At 44.8% G+C, this 21833-nt stretch overlaps 1 protein-coding gene across 1 annotated transcript in view; it reads right to left on the bottom strand.

The window, feature by feature from the left end:
• Positions 1–1098: 1098 nt before the first annotated feature.
• Positions 1099–21833, bottom strand: part of LOC144784442 (elastase-1-like) — a 139384-nt gene continuing 118649 nt past the window's right edge. Inside the window, exons 6-8 of the mRNA XM_078663199.1 lie at positions 21336–21481; positions 3484–3633; positions 1099–1278 (exon numbers count right to left, since the gene is read on the bottom strand). Of these exons, the coding sequence (XP_078519325.1) occupies positions 1255–1278; positions 3484–3633; positions 21336–21481 (320 nt within the window). The 3' untranslated portion in view covers positions 1099–1254. The remainder of the gene's footprint in view (positions 1279–3483; positions 3634–21335; positions 21482–21833) is intronic.

The raw sequence follows: 21833 nt of genomic DNA, 5'->3' as shown, positions 1-21833 counted from the left end.
TTGGTTTTTCTTATAGATTTCTAGTAGTGTATATTCATTTTGATTTACCAATATTATTGTTGTATTTGGGTGATATGTAGTGTGTATTGAATTCAATAAAGTCTTTTTAACAGCAAGAATGGTGGCAAGACCAAGATTCTAGCAATTAGAGACTGCTAGTCCAACTCACCACCATTTAACTGGCACTTTGGCCTTAAAGCCCCTCCTTCCACCTCATCAAAAGTAGGAAATCTTGAAATCTTTTTTGTGCTGATCCCGTTGTTGCGTGTGTGAACATGATAACTCTCACTCCTTCGTGAAATCATTCCACTACTCCCCAATTATCACACAGTCCTCTTTCCGGCACACATAAATTACTGTAAACTCATCTATTCTTATCTTCTCAATAAACTAATTGACAGGCTCCAAAGACTCAAGAACCAGGCCGCCAAAATCAGCTTTAACCTTCTCAAGCTGAATCAAAAGAAACCACCCTTAAAAACTCCATTGACTCTGAGTAGTGGCTACGATTACCTTTAAGGTCTTGTGAAGCATCCATGGAGTAGTGGAGGCAAAGCCCTTGCATACCTGCAGCAAGTGACACCTCACAAGTCTGAAACAGAGCCTATCACTGCAATGTTTGCAAGTCTGATTATCCACCGATGATTCAAGAAGATGAACCTTGGAGGTATTTGTCTGAGTGCAAGAACCTAGACTCTGAAAAGGCCTAAGTCCAAACTTCAGATCTGAACCCAGCTACTAGCATTTCAGAAAACCATTGAAAATGGAACTATTTTATCTAACCTTTAATTTATATCTGCACAGAGTGATCGTAAAATATTGAACACAGTCACATACCCTCTATAATTGGACTTTAACCTTCGTGCCTATCATCATGCTAAATATTTTATTTCTTCTGACACTAAGCGCTTTACAAACTCCTTAACAAAAAATTAAATACAAACATCCTCTTTGTTACAATAAATACTCCATGGAGACTCCTGGCTTTTCCAAGTGGCACATTTTGAAGCTAAGATTAAACAACATGACATAAACAATTTGGAATTTATTTTTTCACACTTGTCCTAGCCAACTCAAGTGATCATTAAAGCTGTCCTGTTTGTTGCTCTCAAAGTATTTTATTGAATGTGTCCACACATGATCACAGAAGACCACTATTCAAATTAATCTATTGAACATAAAAGACACAGAGTGAACAATTTCTTATTTATTTGTTGACAAATGCTGTGTTCCTCTGGAGGTTTATTCTTCATACTATTCACCATACACCCGAAAGATCTGAAAGAAAAAGAATAACAGAAATCAGTAATGCACACTGGAATCAAGTTTTGATGACCTCAAAGTCAAGTGCACACAGCAGTAAAAAGTTACAATTTGGGCCCATTGTCTGAATCTTGTGGTGTAGTTAGTGCTCTGTCTTATGCTGCCATTTATTTGATGTGGTCCACATTGTAAAGCCAGTTGAGCCTCAGGACAACAGAAAAGGTTTTAAATCGGCCATTGAGCAATGTGTGGGTCACATTCAAAGATTTTTTTTCAACCATAAGAGGGCTATCAACGTGGTCCACCAGAGCAGAGGCATTCCACATTTTACCCTAGCCACTTGCTATTTTAATGATTATTATTAATATTATTTGTGTAAATTCATCTTTTGAGGCTATTTTGAAAACTTGGCATGGGCGGATAAAATATATTATCTTGGATTTTCAGTGGTCAACCTTAATTGACAGTGGTTCGATCACATTGTTAATGCAGGTTTGATCATGGCTATGGACAAATGTTGGGCGCCAATATTAATACAGAGTTGAACAAATTAGTTATTTCCATATATGATGTCTTTGTCCTAGTATAGATATGACAAGTTTTGTAAAACACTGTGGGCTCGATTATGAAGAGACTTGGAAAGCCTGCGACCTCAGGTAGGAGGCTTTCTGAGCCTCATCTAGGTTTCAGTTGTGACGGCCGCATTACATTCTGGCTGGATTGTGATGGGCTCAAGAAGCCCATTGGCCAGTCGGAGACTGGCACATAATCCCTATGGACGGCATTTCCACTGTACAGATTTAGATGTCGGTTCCTGACAGGCTTTCCATTCGGGGTTTTCTGACATGGAAAGATTGTCTGAAAGTGACTTTGAGGACCACTTCACCCTGCGGCCTCTGTGAGGTGGCTACGACGGGGTGCAGGGATTCACACAAACTCCAATTTCACTATGGGAGCTTGTGTTATGGCCGGTTTACGACCACCGCACAAGCTCCCATAGGCAGAACCTTGACCAATGGTTGGGCGGTTTCCATATTCATACGGTGTTGGGCGGACAAAAGTCCACCCAACATCATAATAGCGCTCTGTGTGTTAAAGAAGATACAGACTTTGAGGGCTGGATGACTGCACATGTCCACACTTTGTGGCCCTGACATACGAGGAGTCTTAGTATCCCTTTCCCAAAATCAATCAGCCCCAGGCTTTATTTTCTCATTTGACTGTTTCGTCTAAATAGCTGACCTTGTGTGCTAAAGAAACCTAAGGGCCTTATTTACAACAAAATGATGCAGCCTGGTACTGCAAGACATTTTGCTGTGCAGAGCTGCACATTTTAAAAGCACAGTGATGCATCATATTTACAACAATATGATGCATCCCTATGCTTTTCTCTGCGCTGGCGAACAATTGGCCGCAATGCATCAATGCAGGCACCCTTATCGTGTAAGGGTGCCTGCGTCATAGGGATGATTGTTTTTTGTCCAGAAAGGGACAACTTCCTGCACAAAAACAATCACAAGAGGCTTTTTCCTCTTCCTCTTTCTATGCGTGCTGCAGAATGTTATACTCATGGCACTCCCTTTTCATGCAAAGTGATGTGTGAAAAGGGGCCATATTTACAAGGCCATGAAAAGCAATAAAGGGGCAGCAGACAGCGTCACCAGTGCATCAAAAAAAGTGATGCAACTGAGGTGCAAGCGGCTTGTAAATAAGCCCCAAAATAGTTACATGTAACTGAAAGGTTAGTAATGCTAGGTCAAATTTTTTATATCTGCTTAGACCTTCAAATAGAACTTTTAAAAAGTTCCACGCTTTTCACCCTCTTTGTCCCCATTGCAGTTACTATTATGATGTCTGTGAAAGGCCATAAAAGTGAAATGTAGCAAAGCAGGTGGAATATCAAGCATATCTGAAATGGGATTCAAGGGTCCTCCTGATATCCATCATCTTGAACAGCCCCCTAAATGGGCGCACTCTGTTGCCACCTAGTTAGATTTCCACTCTAAAAAAACCCCACAAACAACACCAAATGTTGGACATTTCTAAATAGTTGAGTTTCAATGTATCTATCTGGATTTTCTTAGTCTTCAAATATTTAGAACAGTGTGTAAAAGTCTGATACTTTCCAGAGGTATTTCATAAATGTTTTATTTGGTACACCCTTATAGTGTGAACAAGACACAAGCCATCACATTAAGAATAAACCCTCCTTGCTCTTACCTCGTAAATCCAGTCGGTGAAGGCAGACACCCTGGTGAAAACCGTCGGCTTCTCATAAGTGTTGCAATAAGGCACTACTCCGTAGCTCACAACCCCGTGAACTTGCCACATACCGTCCACAAAGCAGCTCAGAGGTCCCCCTGAATCACCCTGAAGTAAGAAAAGAGAAACTGAAAGCTTATTTTCCTAGTTCAACAAAAAGTGTGCCAGCCTAATTCTGGGAACTAGATCTCCAGTGACGTCATACTTTAAATAAAAGCTCACCTGTTGATGCTGCACGTTTCATCAGAAGACCTTAAAGCATCAACACTGAAAATATTCACACATTTAAATGCACATTTTTAAGTAAAATTCACCCAATCCCATATAGGACTAGCCTGAGCCTCTCGCCAGTTTTATGTAATTCAAAAATGTAAACATTCAAAAATATTAACACACACTTAGACAGATGGTTTTTCGTCAGCCTTTATTATCCACTGGTTTGTTCAAGTGCCATTCATATGCCTTTGGCCGCTGGGTCAACCTACTTCAACTATTGGCTGCTTTGCATTTAGCCTGCTCTCATTTTCACATACACAGAAAAATGTCTGTGCCCCAGAACCAGAGCTGCTGGGCCAGGTGCTGCAAATGTTTATGTTGTATTTCTTTTTCTTTGAACACGTTTGCCAGCTTAAACTGCAACATTTATACTTTTATTGACTTTTTTCTTTTAATCATTATTGCGCAGGTCTACAAAGAACTGTGTATGATTGCCAAGGCTTTTCCAGTGCTTGTTTTCACAGTGGGATTGTTTTCATAATTCTTAAGTCATTTTGTATCACAAGGAAGTGTTTTTTGGAAATAATGCTCTTTTGCTGTTTGTGTGACAGTGTGTCAGTTTTTACAATGTATTCTTAAAGACGGTCAATAACTAGCTACTTTACTTCCATAGCGATCACTGTGATTAATACTCTGTTTAGCTGCAGATTCCTCACCTCTAGAGTCTCTTCCAAGTGCCAGACTGGATCCAGAAAATGTAAATAGCTCTACTGCACCACCAGGCGATGCCATGGAGCTGACTGAACTCTGGAATCCTTCTGGGCCATGACGTCAAGGAGCCAGGTATGGTGCTGCCCCGGCAGGCTGAGGACAATTTCTTGTCCTTTTTTCCAGACATGGCTTACCAGACTGACAGAAAATGCAGGGGCATATTTACAAGCCCCTATTGCCACCACAGCGTCACTTTTAGTGATGTTGCGGTGGCGGTAGTAGCTTCTACCTATTTACGCGGCAGTATTAGGCCACTTAACATGGCTTAACGCTGCCTTGTAAATAAGACACCCTTTAACACTGTGTTTAGTGTGAAAGGGGAGGGCTATTGATGTTCTGGTGGGCGTTCCACCGCAACACTCATGATTTTGACGCTGCACCCTATTTCAAGCAGCGACAAAATTAAGACAAGGGAAAACCTGGTCTTAAACAGGTGAAACAAGGAGGAATGCTTAATTTCTCCTCATTTTTGCAGTTTCCATGTGTGCTGCGTTGTGCAGCACACATAGAAACAGCAAAAGGCCATTGATTGTTGATATGCAGCAATGTGTCCCTTCCTGCACATAAACAATAAAAAAAATGAGGTTTTGCAACTTCTATGTGTGCGGCATTAAGCAGCACATAAGCAGCACATATAAAAGTTACAAAACGCCATTTAAAGATTGTTTATGTGCTGGAAGGGAGACCTTCCTGCACATAAAAAATCTTACCCTCAACGCAGACACCCTTACACAATGGTGCAAAGGTGCCTGCGTTAGTGCTAGGCTGCTATGTTCAGCAACACAGATCTGGCAAAAATAGTGATCACTGAGGGCTTCAAAGTTCAGAAAGTAATGCCTGGTGAAGGTATGACCTGCAGCCCATGTTGCAGTTTGGCTGGTGTCCAATGAGGGATTACCAAGAGATAACACCAAAGAAGCAGCCGTAACCCTGTTCAATTTGGCCCTGAGCGGCTCGGGAGGCTCCTTCTTGGCAAGAACCTAGCAGATCTTGATTCATAGAATGATCCAGAAGGAAAATGTCCACTTCTGAATGACTTTGCTTTTCTTGGAGTCATTGTATCCAAAAATGTTGTTGACTGTATCTGTATATCAAGCTTTTACTCATGGCTGTGGCTATATCTGTCTATCAAGAATGAACTCATGAGATTTCAATCTCTTTGTTTTAGACAGAATAGTTAGTTTTTCGTTTAGTAGTTTGCAAAGTGAAGTATTTCTGTGAGTGTAATTAGTTGGTCTCAAGAATGCTAAGGAGTTGTTTGAAGGAAGATTACACGTCGGAAAATCTTTTATAATGAAGAAATTTGTAACTAGTAAAGCTGCATGAATTATCATATGCAGTAAGCATACTGTGGCTCCCCACTAATGTGTGTTTTGGATTTATGTAACTTATCAGTAAGTTGGGTTACTGATTCAATGGGTAGGAGCCAAGCACAGGGATGTACACATCTGTAACCCATAACATAAGACAATCCAAAAAAAGTTGATCATCATCCTGAAATTTGCCGGTCGTGTAGAAATCAAGAGCTCTGTGAGCATTCACACCGTAACGCCTGCCGTCCTCGGTGGATTGAGGAGGCAGATAGGATATCAGCAAATGATGGAATGGTCCACGTGAAATGGAGTGACCACTTTAAGAAGGAAGGAAGTTTTACTCCACAGGACCAGCTTGTCTGGAGAAAACTAAGTGAAAGGAAGGCACAAAGATGATGCTTCAAGCTCCAAACTGAAGTAATGTCATTCAGAAAAACTGGCTTTAGAGTAGTCAGCCTCAAGGGGCAACTGTGTATAGGCTCAATAGATAAGCTCATCAGAAAGGTTATCAAAAGATAGAGGTTCCAATGTGGCATGACAAACTGCAAGGCGGAAAACAAACATGTAAGCCCCTTACAAAAAGATTCAATTTCAGGATATCAGACTTAAACAACAACATCTGATACGGCAAACAGAAGCTCATTGGGCCGACAAATCACTCTTAACTGTGATCACAGCAAAGCTTTGCAGAGCAAAGGATAACTTAAAGCTCAACATATTGGAAGTTCTGCACATGAGGGCAACAAGTTGACATGAAGAAATACACCATGTCCACAGGCAGACCTGCAAAACACTGAACGGAGAACAATCAGTGTTACCATGAGTGGTGAATAGGTGTACCCCATAGGGAGAATATAAGCGAAACCATCCATGGTGGGTAATATTATTCTTGATTCAGCAAGATCATACCAACTGATATAATCTGCCCAAATATTCAAAAAGTCAACCAGCTGAAGTACAACCAGCCAGACATTGTGAGACCGTGCCCAAGACCACAGCTTTATGGCTATCAGACACAGCCCAAGTCAACCTGTTTGTTAATGTACCACATCACTATTGTATTGCCTTTCAGGACTGATAAACTACATGACAGGCCTGTCTTGAGGGCCAGCAGCTCACAGAAAATGTTAGCAGGTTAATAAGAAACAACTGTTACGTGGAAGATCACAAGTCCCTGACCTCAAACGCTTCAAGATGGCCTTCCCAGCTGAGAGAGAAAGAGGTGGTCACCCCTATGACCACTGTCAGAAGGGCTTCCTGCATGTGAGACATTCCATTACTATCAAGCACTACAGGTCCTGTGCTGCCTCTGAGTTAATCCAAATGTTGCCTGACTGGCCATTCCAGTGCTGTACCCCCTAAAACTGGTGGCACCAGTGAATTGCTCGCATGTGACCCCATGTGTGGGGGACCAGCAAGATACAAAAAGCAAGCAGACCTAAAAAGGCCCAGGCCCAGGGCTTTCAGGGTAATAAGTAGAGCTCCATTCTGAAAAATCATGATTGTACCCTCAATGTTCCAAACTCGCTGAGGAGACAGGAAGGCTTTGAGGGAGGCCAAGTCCACCTTCATCCCAATAAAAGGGAAATGTTTAGTGGGCTATAGGTGGGACTTGGGCAGGTTAATGGAAATCCTAGGTTAAACAGTAGTAAGGTCATGGCTTGAAGATGGTCTGACCCAGCTGCAGCAAGCTCACCTCCACCAATCAGCCATCAAGGTATGGGTATACAGAAATCCCTGACCTGTGAGGATTGCAACAGTCGCCAGAATGACACTCATGAAGAGACAGGGGAGAGATGCAAGCCCAAATGGAAAAAATGGAAAATTGATAGTGGGCAGAGCCCACTATAATACACAGATAACTCTTGAGCAACTGCAGGATCGGTACATGGAGATACGAATGCCTTAAATATTTCCTTACAAAGGAAGGAGTTCAGGATACATTGATGCAGAATAGGACAAAGATCCCCATATTTTTTTCAGAACAAGAAAATAATGGGAGTAATACCAATGTCAGATCTCATTATCTGGAACAAATTATATAACTTCTTTGCTCTACAGAGAGAGAACCTCCTGCTGCAGAATGTCGGCAAGGTCTGCAAAGGTAACTAAGGGAAACAGGTAAATGGGCGGGGGCAAACCTTGAAAAAGGAGTGCATAGCCTCATTCAACAATCTGGAGACCCCAATGATCCATAGTGATGAACTGCAAGCTTTTCCCACAAAAGGATACACGCTCCCTACAGACTACACATGCATCACTGAGGGTGATGTAAAAGGGTTTGGTGGGAGGTGCAAAGGGGAAGGACGAGGGCTGTTGCTGCTGGCCTCAGTGAACTTTAGACCCTCCATGCCTCCTGTATCTCCCAAAGACAAATTCTACTTGATACACACTACTTTAGAATAATTCTCATGCAGGTGTTCAAGAAGATTTGAAGTCACCAATTGTATCATTACAAACAGAGCATGGGAATAACAAGCCAGTAGGCATACTGCATTGATAGACTGAAGAGCCAGTGTACTCAAATTCAAGACCTTCTCCCCCATAGCATCAGCCTGTTTCAGCTCTTTACAGGAATGGAAGGAAAGAGCCTGTTCCTTGGTTGAAGAAGGAAGAAGCCTGCACAGTGGAAACATCTTGTTTATTTAAACAAGATCATATAATTGCAGGCACTTCTTGTTATGATTATTATGAGAAATGGCTGAGACTGTGCCATTATTCCACATTGTGTAATTGAGATTTCATTTGGGTAAAAAAACTCACAGCCGAGGCCCAAAATCACGTTCACCCAATAACACTGGGGCCTGGGACTATTCCAAGCTGACAAGTACGGAAAGGCCCCCTTGCACAAGAGATTGTGGAGGCTTACGACAATTATTACCCCGGCTCCTCTGAGAGGTACTGTATTTGGCACCCCACCATCTTTGTGTGTGATGTTGGAGGCCTCTCATTAGTGGAGTGCTGAGCTTTGTGGATTCTGGCCCACTACTGTGAGAGGCACCCCAAGGACCTTCTTGCTTGCCCCCATTATACTAACGATCCAGGGGAATTGCACCCCACTCTACTCCTCCTTAAATTGGATCGGCAGGAATAAGACAACCAGGGCCAAGTTGGTGCCCTCCCCTGAAGCTCACGGGGGCTCATGGTGTGTTGGCTCTGGAGCCAGTTGGAAGGGTGCTTTAACCAAGAAGCGTGCAGGGGTGCACATTGATCTGACTTGGGCCCACATGGCTGTGGCTTGAGACTCCTGAACCCCGACGGACATTGCTGGTCACCCCTCCCACTGTGGAATGATTGGGTGCTGCAGTGGATAACACTGATAGCACCCCTTAACCCAGCCTAGTAGATTGGCTATCTGCACAGGAGACACACGTGTGCTCAACCATCTGGGAGTCACTGGGACTAGTAACAGTTACTTGTGCCGGCTTGGGGGATACTCATGGTTCCCTCCAGCGAGTACCAGGCCAGCTGACCGGACGTTGCGTAGTTCCATGCCATATGCTTTCCCTTCCCAGTGCCTTGTGCTTTAGCCTCCTGTCACCCACATGTGCAGAAACAAATTCACTAAAGGTGTCTCTCACCAGAGCGGAGACATGCTAAGCTTACTGGACATTGATGACTTTATCCCTTCACTCCTCTCTATTGGGACACCATCCACAAACCGAGAGGTGGAACCCAATAAACCTGACTGAATTCTCACCGTAGAGAAAAACCAGCCCTGCACTAGAAATTAAAATTGACACAATGACTCTGGACCTGAACGTACTGCGTGAGTATCAACGAAAACTATGCAACACAGTGAAGGCGCATAGGACAATCAAAGAACTCTTGACACAGACCTCGGACACTATTAAAGCCCTGTGGGATCTCACTGAGAGAGTAGCTTTCCTTGAGGAGCAGGTTGCAGATTCAGAAGGATGAGCCAGGCAAAACAACTTCAGAATATTGGGCCTCCCAGAAGACTTTGCATTGAGAAATGGCTCCAATACAAGATGCTATCAAAGACATTGGTGGTGAGATGCACACCTATATTACTCATTTTCCATTTGCTCCATGTATACTTTTCGCCACTTTATTCTTTTATCGGCGTGCACGCTTGCTCCGCGCTCCGCCCAATCGCGCTGCAATTTTAGACCAAAACAGGGAGGAGCCAATCGTGACTCCATTCAAGCTGCACAGCCATCTTACAAATGAATCCAATAAATTAAATTCATATTCAACTTTTATCCATGTTTTCTCCATTCTATTCTTCTGTTTGTATCCTTTGGTTTCTTCAATTTATTTTACTCATTCGTTTTTCAGTTTTCATTTTTAACATAAACACCGGAGAAAAATGTTTCCACAAGTCACGATTTATTCACAAACACCCAATGCATTTCGGGACCTCCCTTCGTCAGAGGTTATCGTGACAATTGCCCATTAACTGTTTAAACGCATACTCCACAATCTGCTTTTTCTTGCCCTTTCACGGATCAATTCGGGTGTGTCCCGTACATCTCTAGCTGAGAGTATCACCTGCTTTACGGTGACTCAGCTAGAAAAACGAATGAGTAAAATAAATTGAAGAAACCAAAGGATACAAACAGAAGAATAGAATGGAGAAAACATGGATAAAAGTTGAATATGAATTTAATTTATTGGATTCATTTGTAAGATGGCTGTGCAGCTTGAATGGAGTCACGATTGGCTCCTCCCTGTTTTGGTCCAATACAAGATGCTCCCACAGTGCCCATCTCCGATGTTTACAGTTAAGAGTATGCATCAAGTGCCTTTTAGTTGGCCTCCGTCTGGAGTTCCCTTCAGACGGATAGTCGCCAGACTCCCCAACTATCAGGACCTCACCTTTCTCCAGAGAACTTCTCACAGGTGAACAGGTGCTAGAACTTCTCTATCCTTTGGACAATCTTAAATCAAGATCTTGCCAGATCCAACATCGAAGGGCCTCTTTTTAGGGAGTCAAGAGGCACCGCAGGGACCTGTCCTCAAGTATGCTTTCCTCTTCTCTGCCAAACTGAAAATCATGGTTTCTGGTCACAATCATTCTTCACCAGCCCAGAGGATGACCGGGATTGGATGTAGGAGTATCAAAGCTTGACCAGCAGGGGCACCACAGCTAAATCTCCACGGAGCGCCCAAAGATCCCAACAAAAGGTCACTCATGTGATCGCTTCTACTTATTCAATTCAGGATGGCAGATCTGATGCATTGGAAATGGCAGACACTATTTGGAACCCAGCACCACCTCCCCTTTCGAAATGGGGACCAGGGGTATTCAGCCTTGCTGTCGACCCAAAGGGACTTCCTCTGGTGATGCCTCAGGCAGATAAACTTATTTAGTGCAGCACAATGGACCTAGTTCTTGGCACTGTAAGTGCATCAGCAACTGGTTAGTATACACCACGTACCTGACAATACCTGGTTGTACTATCCTACTACATGCATGGGGGGGCTGCCTGCCTGGCCTGCTTCTGGCCCTGAAGAACGCACTGCAGGGGGCATAAGTCACTGACCTTAGCTCCTCTCCACACAATTCCACGCTGAAACTTGGAACAGGCTGTGGGCCGCATCCAGAGATGATGAGTTACACCTGGCATCCTTGGCGTGGTTTTTCCTGACTTTTTGCCTCTACCTCCTGCACTTTTATCTGTGTGCTGGATTTCTTTTTTGCTGGCTTAGATACTCTAGGCGCTTTGCCACTGCTGATCACTGCCAAAGTGCAATTGCAAGTGCTCTCTGGATAAATTGTGATTATGATTGGTTATGCATGATTGGTATATTTGATTTACTGGTAAGTCCCTAGTAAAGTGCAGTGTGTTTGCCCAGTTCTTGTAAACCAAATGCTACTAGTGAACCTGCAGCACGCAAGTAGCATTTCAAATGCGTCTCAGACCTGCCACTGCAGTGTCTGTGCACACAATTTTAGACTGCCATGTTGACCTGGCAAGTGCACCCATTTGCCAGGCCCTAACCTTTCCTTTAATTACATGTAAGTCACCCCTAAGGTAGGCCCAAGGTAGCCCTATGGACAGGGTGCAGTGTATGTGAAAGGAAGGACATGTGATAGAGTGTTTTACATGTCCTGATAGCAAAATTCTGCCAAATTCGTCTCTCACTATTGCAAGGACCAGCTCTCCCACAGGCTATCATGGGGGTAGCCTTGAAACATTTTACAAGTGTTATTTTAAATTCAGAACAGCTCGAAATTTGGAGTTTGAATCAGAATTTAATAACAAACCTTTTGGTAAAAGTGTTTTTAAAATTGTGGGTTTGAAAATGCCACTTTTAGAAAGTGGGCATTTTCTTGTCTAACCATCCTGTGTACCTCTGCCTGTTTGTGGATTCACCGTCTGGTTTTATACTGCAAGGGACTGTTTGTGCATTCACTCCAGACATTCACACTACAGGAGCTGAGGTGTGTCCTACGTAAGCTGATGGGCCATCATTGGCGGAGTTGGTGGGAGGAGTTGTCATTGGCAACTGAATAGGATGTGGCTTTTCTGCACAATGCTGTATCCAACTCCTGCAGTGAAATTGGACCCGGGAGCGCAGAACTGGTTTTACTGAGCATGAGAGACTTTCTGAGCAAAGACTTCAAAGGGAAAAAGGGGAATAAGTATTAGACCTAAAAACTTAGAACTGTAGATTACTTCTGGATCAAGAGGGCCCTCTGACAAGGAGAAGGACTGAAGAGCTGTGAGGAGAAGTAATGTCCCTTTGCTGTGTGTTGCTTTGCTCGGTTGGCGTGCAGTTGCCTGCTTCTACCTGAAAGAGGACAAAGACTTGACTTTGCTGTGAATCCTGCTTCAGAAGATCTTCATGGGCATTTAGTAGAACTTGCCTCCTGTTAAGAAACCCGAGGCACACAAAGACTTCACTTGCAGCCCCCCCTGAACTCCACTGCTGGGAGTTCTGACCTGTCTTGTGGTTCCAATCCCAGTTCTAGCAAGGAACCAACAGCCTCACCTCTCCTGCAACAGTAAGGAACCAACACCTCACCATCCCTGCATACAAGTAACGAACCAACACCTCACCTCCCCTGTGGCGGTAAGGAATCAATGCCACCCGGAAACGGCACTACTGCATCACCTCCTCGACGATGTTAAACGCCGTGGTTTGGATCATCAGAAATGGTACTGTTTTTCTGGTGGTCCGTGTTACTCCGTGGCTGGTCCGCGCCCCTCACGGTCGGCGCCTTATTTTGGATTTGTACCTGTCACGATGTTGATATAGACCTTGTTGGAGCTACTGTCCTCTGAGAGCTATATATTTGCAAGAAACCTTTTACAAGTGTCATCTTGATATCTGAATGTTAGCTTTTTGTCATTTTGGATTTGTTTGGTTTAGATAAAGACACTGAGGGGCAGATTTACAAGCCCCTTGAGACACATTTACACCGCAGTTATGTCACTTCTGTGACGGAGCGGTGGCGTAAACCATGCACCATGTTGCGCCTTATTTACAACGTGACGCATCTAGGGAGATGTGTCACGTTGTAAAGCCCTGCTCCACATTAAACCTGCGTCAGATTTAATGTCTGCAGGGTGGGCGTTCCGTCAGAAAAAGCCTCGGAAAAGTGATGCAGTGAAATCTACAAGATTTCACTGAGACACTTTTCCAACGCTGCTGGGTCAAAACCCTGCGCCTGTTTAAAGCAGGCGTAAGACATGACGCAGCATGTTAGGTATGGGCAGCCCCTGAGCATTGCTGGAGTTGCGTTGCGCTTGTGACACGAGTCCAGCAATGCGCCGCCCTTACGCCATTAGATGCGTCACGCATCTGTTTATCCTTGCGCCACGATGCGCCACATTGTAAATGCCGCGCATTTGTGGTGGTGCAAGGGTAAACTTGTGTGACGCATCTTACCTGGCGCATCCCTTCTGATATGCAGGGATGCGCCAGTCCTTGTAAATCTTATCTGCCCCCAAATTTTTCTAAACTCGTGTGGTATCCATTTGTGGTATTTTCACTGGGTTACTGTGTGTTATATACAAATGCTTTACACATTGTCTCTGTAGTTTAGCCTGACTGCTCTGTGCCAAGATACTAGAGAGTAAGCCCAGCAAACTTAGGTGTGTACTTTACTCATCCTGACTAGATGGAAAGGTCCTTACTCAGACAGGGTGTATACCACTCCCAACTAGAGACCCCTATTTCTAACATGATGGCACCCAACATTCAGGCGCTGACCAAGCAGCCTTCCCTGAGTAACTGCCTCAGCAAAGTTTTCTAACAAGCTCTTGGTTTACAAGCTCAAGGGCTTTGCAGTTGTTGGTCGGGATGCCTGTTGGTACTTTATTGGAGTTTTTTCGTGTTTTTCTTTGTTATCACTCAGGAATTCACGATCCCAGGCAGACTTGCAGCTCTATCATTTCACATGGTGCACCGCACTACAGCATGCCCATCCCTTCACTGCTCATCTTTTCCACTTTGAATGCCACAACACCATGGGGTTCATTATGATGGCGGGCAGACATCAGTCTGCCCGCCACCATAACTGTGATGGGACCGACCGCCAGATGTGCATCGGTCCCACCTGCCCTATTAGGATGTGCCTGCCATACTGGCGGGCACCTCCAGCCCTTTTATCATTGCAGACGGTGCTGTCGGCTGCAGCACTGTCTGCAATGGTAAAAGGGCATGCACTGCTTTCCTGCACCACCTGGCAGGCACCACGCGGGGCCTGCAACTTGGTGCAGGGAACTGCAGGGGGTACCGTGGGTACACCCCAAGTGCACCCCCCAGAGCCAATCCCAGCCAGCCTTTCCATGGTGGCAACACCGCCATGGAAACGCCAGTTACTGCACCCATCCTAATATGGATGGCGGTGCCTGGTAGGCACCGCCACCATATTAGTGGCCAAGTCCGCCTGGCCAGCAATCGTAACGATTGCCGACTGGCGGAAAAGCGGCGGAGTGACTTTCCGTCTGCCGCAGTACCCTCGCCATGATAATATGGCATGTGTATGTACCCCTGGCATGTACCCCTGCCATATTATCATGGCGGGGGTACTGCGGCAGACGGAAAGTCACTCCGCCGCTTTTCTGCCAGTCGGCATTCGTATGTTGGTATGGCGGTGGCGTTCCGCCCACCATTATAATCACCCCCTTAGTGTTGCAACCCAGAAGAAACTACATTTTTGCCACATGGAACTTCAAATGGTTGGGCTCACAACAGAAACCATATAAAACATTGGCCCAGCTCAGGTGGTGGAAAACCCACTTAGAGGTCTGGTAGGAGACACATTTGACAGAGTCAGAAAGTAACAATCTACAAGGCAAATGGAGGGGGTATATGTACAGCACTGCATACTCCTCATTTGTCAGAATCGTTGTTGCAGGGTAAAACCAGCCATACCCTTCATAACTGAAGACACACAGATAGATCTCAATGGATGGTAAGTGCTGCTCAGGGAGCGGACAGATGTCCATCCCTCCATAATCGTCAGTGTATACTCACCTAATGTTCACCAATATCTCATTCTGAAGGCTGGATCCTTGGGGAGGATTTAAATACGGCTCTGGATACACATCCTGATCATTCTCATGTTCTGCTCCTCAGGACCCCTGCTCTGAGTCATATCAGGACTGGGTCTTGTGGATTCCTGAGAGGGAAAAGTCCAGGTGTGGTGGAATATTCATTCTACTCCCCCCTCATGATCTTCATGCCAGGTGGGACCATATTATCTGCTCCGTGTCCCTGAAAGGTATACCACACAACTGATTTTGGAAAAACCCTCTCAGATCATAACCTGCTGGATGCTTGGAGTGGACATGGATCCCTACCCCGATCTCAAACTGGAAATTCCAGACAGTTTGGCTGGAGGATCTGGCGACTAAAGAAGAAGAACTTCGGTGCATCATTTCTACTTCCTGATTGGAAGGCCTTCAAGTGGTAGTCTGGGTGTCTTGCACTAATGCTACCATTGGTGCTCGTGGAATGATACTTAATTAGCTCAAAAAAGAGAAAGGCTCCTTACTTGACCTGCAGCGCACCACCGGAAGCAATCCAGCAGGGTTAAGCAGGTTTGCTGAAGGACAATAGGCACATGCTGCCTTGTTGGAGCAACTTTCATGTCTTAACCGGACTGCCCATGCAGAAAAATGTCATGCTGAGAGGAATAAAGTAGGGACCTACTGCACCCCCCCCCCCCCCCCCCCCACACACACACAAAACCCCATCAAGGCTATTAGAACTTGAGCTGGGGCTTTGATTCATATGCAGAGCCTTCCAGGAGTACAATGCCTTCTTATATTCTCTACTACCTGATGGATTATTCACTGACACTCATAATCTCTTCGACAATATTCCCATCCCCCGAGTACCATGTGAAGTGGCGGAGGGCCTGGTGGCCCTTATATTAGAATAAGAATCCAGACAGGCTATTAGTTGCCTAGCTTAGAACAAATTACCTGGTACTTACAGCCCACCTATGGAATATTATGCAGCTTATGAAATGCTTTTAGTGTCCAGGCTACTTGAGCTCTATAACACTGCGAAGGTACATGGGCAACTCCCACCCACAACTAATGAAGCAGTGGTCACTTCCATTCCTAAACATGGACGAGACCAGTTGAATGTATCTTCCCTGTAGGCCAATTTCCATACTGTACACTGATTGCTAAATTCTCAGTTAAGTGCTAATCCTCCCTTTGCTCCTGGTGTTTGTCCATGGTGACCAAAATGGTTCATCCCATGCCGGAATACAACCCTCAACATTAGAAAAGTGTACCAAATGTTTGCCTGGTTCGACTTGGCTTGTAGAGCCCTTTACCTTGGGCAAGCTTTCAACAGGCTGGATAGGTCATATACCTCATGTGAGTCCTCAGTATTGGGGAACAACTGATTGACTGGATCTTCTTTATACTGCACCTATGGCCAGGGCTAAAATTAGGAGATACATCTGGGATAGGTACATCATGGATAAGGGCACAAGGCAGGGGTGCTTGCTGTCCCCCTTCTATTCATCCTGGCCATGAATCCCCTTGCTATATGATTCAGAGAACAGGGGCACATTTAGGGGATTCTGGGGCTAGGGGAGTTCACATTATATGTTTATATGCAGATGACATGCTCCTTTATATCAGGGATAATGCTGCTGACCTCAGCACTATAACTGATACTGTAGCCCAGTTTCATAGACTGTCCGATCTGCGAGTTAATCCCTCGAAATAGCAGGCTGCCCAATCTGTGGCAAGATTCCAGAGCGAAAGATAGTCCTGGGAGGGCACCTAAACCATAATCCCCCAATATATTCTGTTACCTAGGCATTAATATTTACCACTCTTGGGAGGACTTGCTGGATGGGAACCTGGGCTGGGCATTGAGATCCTTGAAGGCTCAGATTGCCTTCTGGATGTCGCTGCCACTCACTGTACCTGGCTGAGTCACAGTTGCGAAAATGGTGATGCTGCCTTGTCTACTGAATTATTTTGCAAAACTTTCTTTGTTAATACCATTGCTGTATTTTTAGCAAACTGACTCCCTCTTGGTTGCCCTTATTTTGGGCAGTGGTTGGAGCAGAATAGCTCTGGCCAAACTAAGACTGCTTGGCTTGGTTTGAACTTGAGATGCCTAGGATTAAAGGGGCGCATAAATATAGATCAAGTCGCAGGCGAGCATTTTTTCTATGCCCAGTCGGAATATCTTCCCTTTCCAAGATGGCCGCTGTTTAGTAACCTTGCGTCGATCACGTCCAGCGGACGTGCCGACGCACGTGACCAGTGCGTGGCCAATGCGCCGTGTTTGAAATACACAAACCGACATCACTCGTGAAAACGAAGGGTGAGCGGAGGCCACACTTGTAAGCGCAACCGGGAAGGACACCATCCTTTACTTTATAGGGGCTAGACCTCGGTTTCAGAACGCATGAAAAGTAGACGGAGATTACGATGAAACCACGAAGGTGGGCGAGTTCCACAATGCTACACGCCATGTTGCATGACTGGACGATTCGTTCTTGATTTGTCGGTCCCATTCGTTAAATTTGTAAATAACACACTGGGACACTGTTAACTGCTGTTACCATCGATGGAGGAGAGTTGGGCAGTACTCGCATTGACACCGGCAGTAAATAATGACATGGTTTTGAGCTAAACATGTAAATAAATTAACGGGACATTACGATTGGCAGAGGTAGCCAGTTGAGACGACCTATAGAAGCGTGCAGCAAACTATAATATGAGCACAATGTTTACAGTGCCGAAGGATGAGGGTGCATGAGTGGGTTATTTAACCGCATGCTTGCGGCATGATTTCCGCACGCACGCTGAGAATTTGTAAAGCCCATTATTCATGACGAGCTGGGCTCGTCATGAGCGTGCGAGGAGGCTACCTCATGACGAGCCCAGCTCGTCATGAGCGTCGAAGGGGTTAAAAGACGATCCAACATGGTTCTTTTGAACTAACCTCATACATCTTTTTAGATACCGACTAAAGGGCGGTCCACGGAACCCACTATCTGTTAAAGGGTCCGATCATTCCAGATTCTTCTACGGGAGCCTGGTAGGCTCAACCAAATAAGGCCACCTGGTAATGTATGATTGATACAAGCATGACCAAGTGTTCAGTGGCTATTTTACACCCCCATCGAAACACAGTGAGTAAATGTATGTGTATGTGTGATTTTATCCCATGTGTTACCATAGGTACAATAAAGGGAGAATCAAGACGTGCAGGATTCACGCTGACCCAACAAAAAAACCCTGATGAAATCGCCGGTAAAGTAACTCACGGCGATGAAACATGTTGGTTGTTTTTAATTAGAGCGGGCATACAGCACAGAATAAAGTTGTAGTGGCTAGTATAGCTCAGCTCTTTTTATGGTGGTGGGACCAGATCTCGAACACAGGAGGCTTGGTATACCGCAGCGGGTCACTAACACTAAGAAAACATAGAGTTTTTTCTTTTGCACAGCCTTTATCGCCCGCTCTTTTATAGGTTGGCAGTTGCTGATGATGAGAACGTGAGGATCCAGGCGAGTACCAGTCTGCCATATCCTCCCCCGGGTGTTGCTCCCGTGAGGCTCTGCTAACCTCCCCTCCCCTTTTTTCACTAGAGAAGGGTAGAGTGAGGTGTGAGGTTAACACATGGGTCGCATACATAAGCACACCTGGTTTTAGGCTTTTATTTTTCAAAATAGTGACTGTCATTAGCACACATAGATAGAAGGCTGTAGTACACCCTCTGTTTAGTTGAGTAACATAACAGAAACTAGGGGCCCCCAACCCCATAGTATATAGGGACAGGCGAATGAGTGTTTATGATGTAGTGAGTGGGGGGCGGCCTGTATAAATCCCTGTCTTTTCCCCCTGAGGCTCCTTGTAGTTCAGAGGACAAACTAAGACTGCCACCAAACAGTGGAGGCCTGGGTGCCCCTGACGTCGGTGGCTATTTCTTGCAGACCAACTTCGTCGGGCAGCCTGCACCACATGATATGACCTTGTTATAAATTACACTGTTTCTGGCATGATGTCACACGCTGCATAGCCAGGGTCACCAATAGACCGCGCCTCGATACAATTGAGCCTCTATGCCGGGTATCTACTCTAGAAACCAAAACACAAAACTCACTGCAAAATTCAGCAACGTGGCCCTTACCCTTGCTAAGAAGGTGATTGCCATGAGATGGAATTTCCTGCTCTCCCTACGGCAAATACGTGGCACAGAGACTTGGAGTACTAGGAAGAGGCTGAAAGCTGTGGGCTCTGCAGGAAGAAGGCGTAAGGTCTACGGAAATACCCCATTGTTTAATATTGGGATGTGCTCATGCAGACCCTAAATGACAATGAAAATGACAGTGAATGGACAACGTAAACAGTGTCCCTCTTAGTAGAAGCCCCTAAGGTCTATCTAGACCTCACTAGGCTAGTCGTTACTCAGTAGCTGTCCAAACCACATCATGGCAGTCCTATGCTAGTCACACTGTCTGCTGCTCTGCACCACACCTCACACTTGTTCTTCATTATTCTTGCGCACGTGCTCCTATTCTTCTTCAGGCACACTCCTGGGAGGGAATGTGGAGGGCAGATGTACGAATAGCAACAGTTACTGTAGTTGTTCACACCGCTTTTGAAACTGACGCACTGCTGTTGTACCTTGACACTATGTGGCATATATGCTTTTTAATGTCAATTGCTGACTCTTACGGGTCTTCCATATGATTGCATGCTACTAAAAACCAATAAACAAGTAAAAGAAAAAGTAATTGTAATCCAAAGTAGATGTAGCTCTTGACTATACACTCTTAGTAATGCTAATTGTATCTTTGTTAGCTGTACATACTCAGCCCGAAGAGCACAGGAGTGTTGTAATACAATTCTATAGATCTTTTAAAGTCCTGTAAATGCCTTAAAACTTCTTAAAGTTACTGAACATTATTGTAAAGTATTATTATAAATAAAAGTCTTATATCCTGTACTTAAAAGAATAACAGTGCTGATACAAGTGCTGGCTAAGGAAATATTCCATATCACAGCACCTTCCAAGAATAAGCTAACATTGATGGACTTCACCACCCTCTAGAAGTTAAAGCGAAGATACTTGGCAATTCGGTGAATTTGTAATAGTTCCAGGTTCTTGTGTTTTTATGGACAACAGCAATACTTGTCAAATAGATTGCCTAACTGTCTTTGGGCAATGCAGGCCTAAGACAAGCGACCTAACACTGTACTTAAAAGCATTCAGGTGACAGGTGGACTATTTGACAGTACTTCCTGGCAGGCCAGTGCCTCTAATAGGCTTGCAGGTTTATGGCAAATACGCTGAACTCCGCGACGTGACAAAAAGCATCTGCTGCAATATGCAGAATTTCGCAAGGAGCAGACTGCGTTATGTCGCGTTGTTTGCACTGATTTTTAGCCTGAATGTTTGTCCCGAGTGACACTACGCACAGTACAAGAAGGGCTACTTCTTTCTGCCGCTCGATTAGAAGTTCTACTCGAGCAGCAGTTTCCTCAACAGGAATGGAAAGTTTCTCATCGTGAGTGGTAGCGACCATCCGCGACCACCCGCGATGAGAAATCTCGCTGAGAGGTCGTCTAGTGTTGGATTTTCCTCAATCGCAAACTTAACGTTGGCGAGTGAGGAAAAACTCAAGCTGAGTTTTTCAGAATGCCGTGTGTTATGCGGAGGCCATAAAACTCTGCAAACTCCACAAAACGGACACCTAATTCATCATCCTATCAGATACACAGGCCTTTGGGAGATTGTCTTGATTTTCTTGTAGGCCAGTCGCCTCTGGAAAAAGAAAAACTTCACAATAGGCCCGAACCACTGAAGGTCATAAGGGCTGAGTGTGGGACAATCAGATGGGTTCTGCCCTAGTCCTGCCATCCTTTCAGAGGCTCTTGGGTGTCAGGAAAGTTCCCTGTACAGCATTCCCTCCTGGCATCCGGGTGGCAGTGGCAATCATGCTGTACCTTGCCGCAGAAGCTGCAAGCTCAGCATAACCAGAGGGCTTGTGAGAGACAACCCCGTGTTTTTATCACCAGTTGTAATATCAGTAGCTCTTACACTGCATCCAGACCTCACACCGTCTCCACCGGCACACACCATGGTATCCTGGACACTCTGACCCCACCAGTTGGGCTTAGAGCAGATGGAATGTTCAACCACTGGAAGCAAAGCGTCTTGCAGCTTGTCAGGATAGTTGCCGTAGGCTGAAAGAGAAAATTTACAGTGGCCATTGACACTTCTGGCCCAAGCAAATAATGAGCAACTTCAATGATGTGGCAGGTAAAAGGTCTAACTTTGTGTTCTTAGATAAAAGCTTTTGTATATCCAGCACAAAAATGTGTAAGAGGGAAATGTGATAAAGGAATTATTTAGAAAAAACAGTGTTTATAAGAGCTTTGCAAGAACAGAAGCCTGTGTCTTTTTAAAAGTTGCGATGAGAGAGATACATATTTTATAATTCTAATGTAGACAACGGTTTTCAAAAATACTAACTGTATTTATGGTGCGACAGAAAAGAGAAAACGCCAAATGAGCCTTGAGTGGTAGCAGAAGTTT

This window comes from Lissotriton helveticus, chromosome 10 (assembly GCF_964261635.1).
Source record: "Lissotriton helveticus chromosome 10, aLisHel1.1, whole genome shotgun sequence".
NCBI lineage: Eukaryota > Metazoa > Chordata > Amphibia > Caudata > Salamandridae > Lissotriton > Lissotriton helveticus.
Note: the sequence above shows the minus strand (reverse complement) of the source record. Positions and strands in the feature narration are given on the sequence as shown.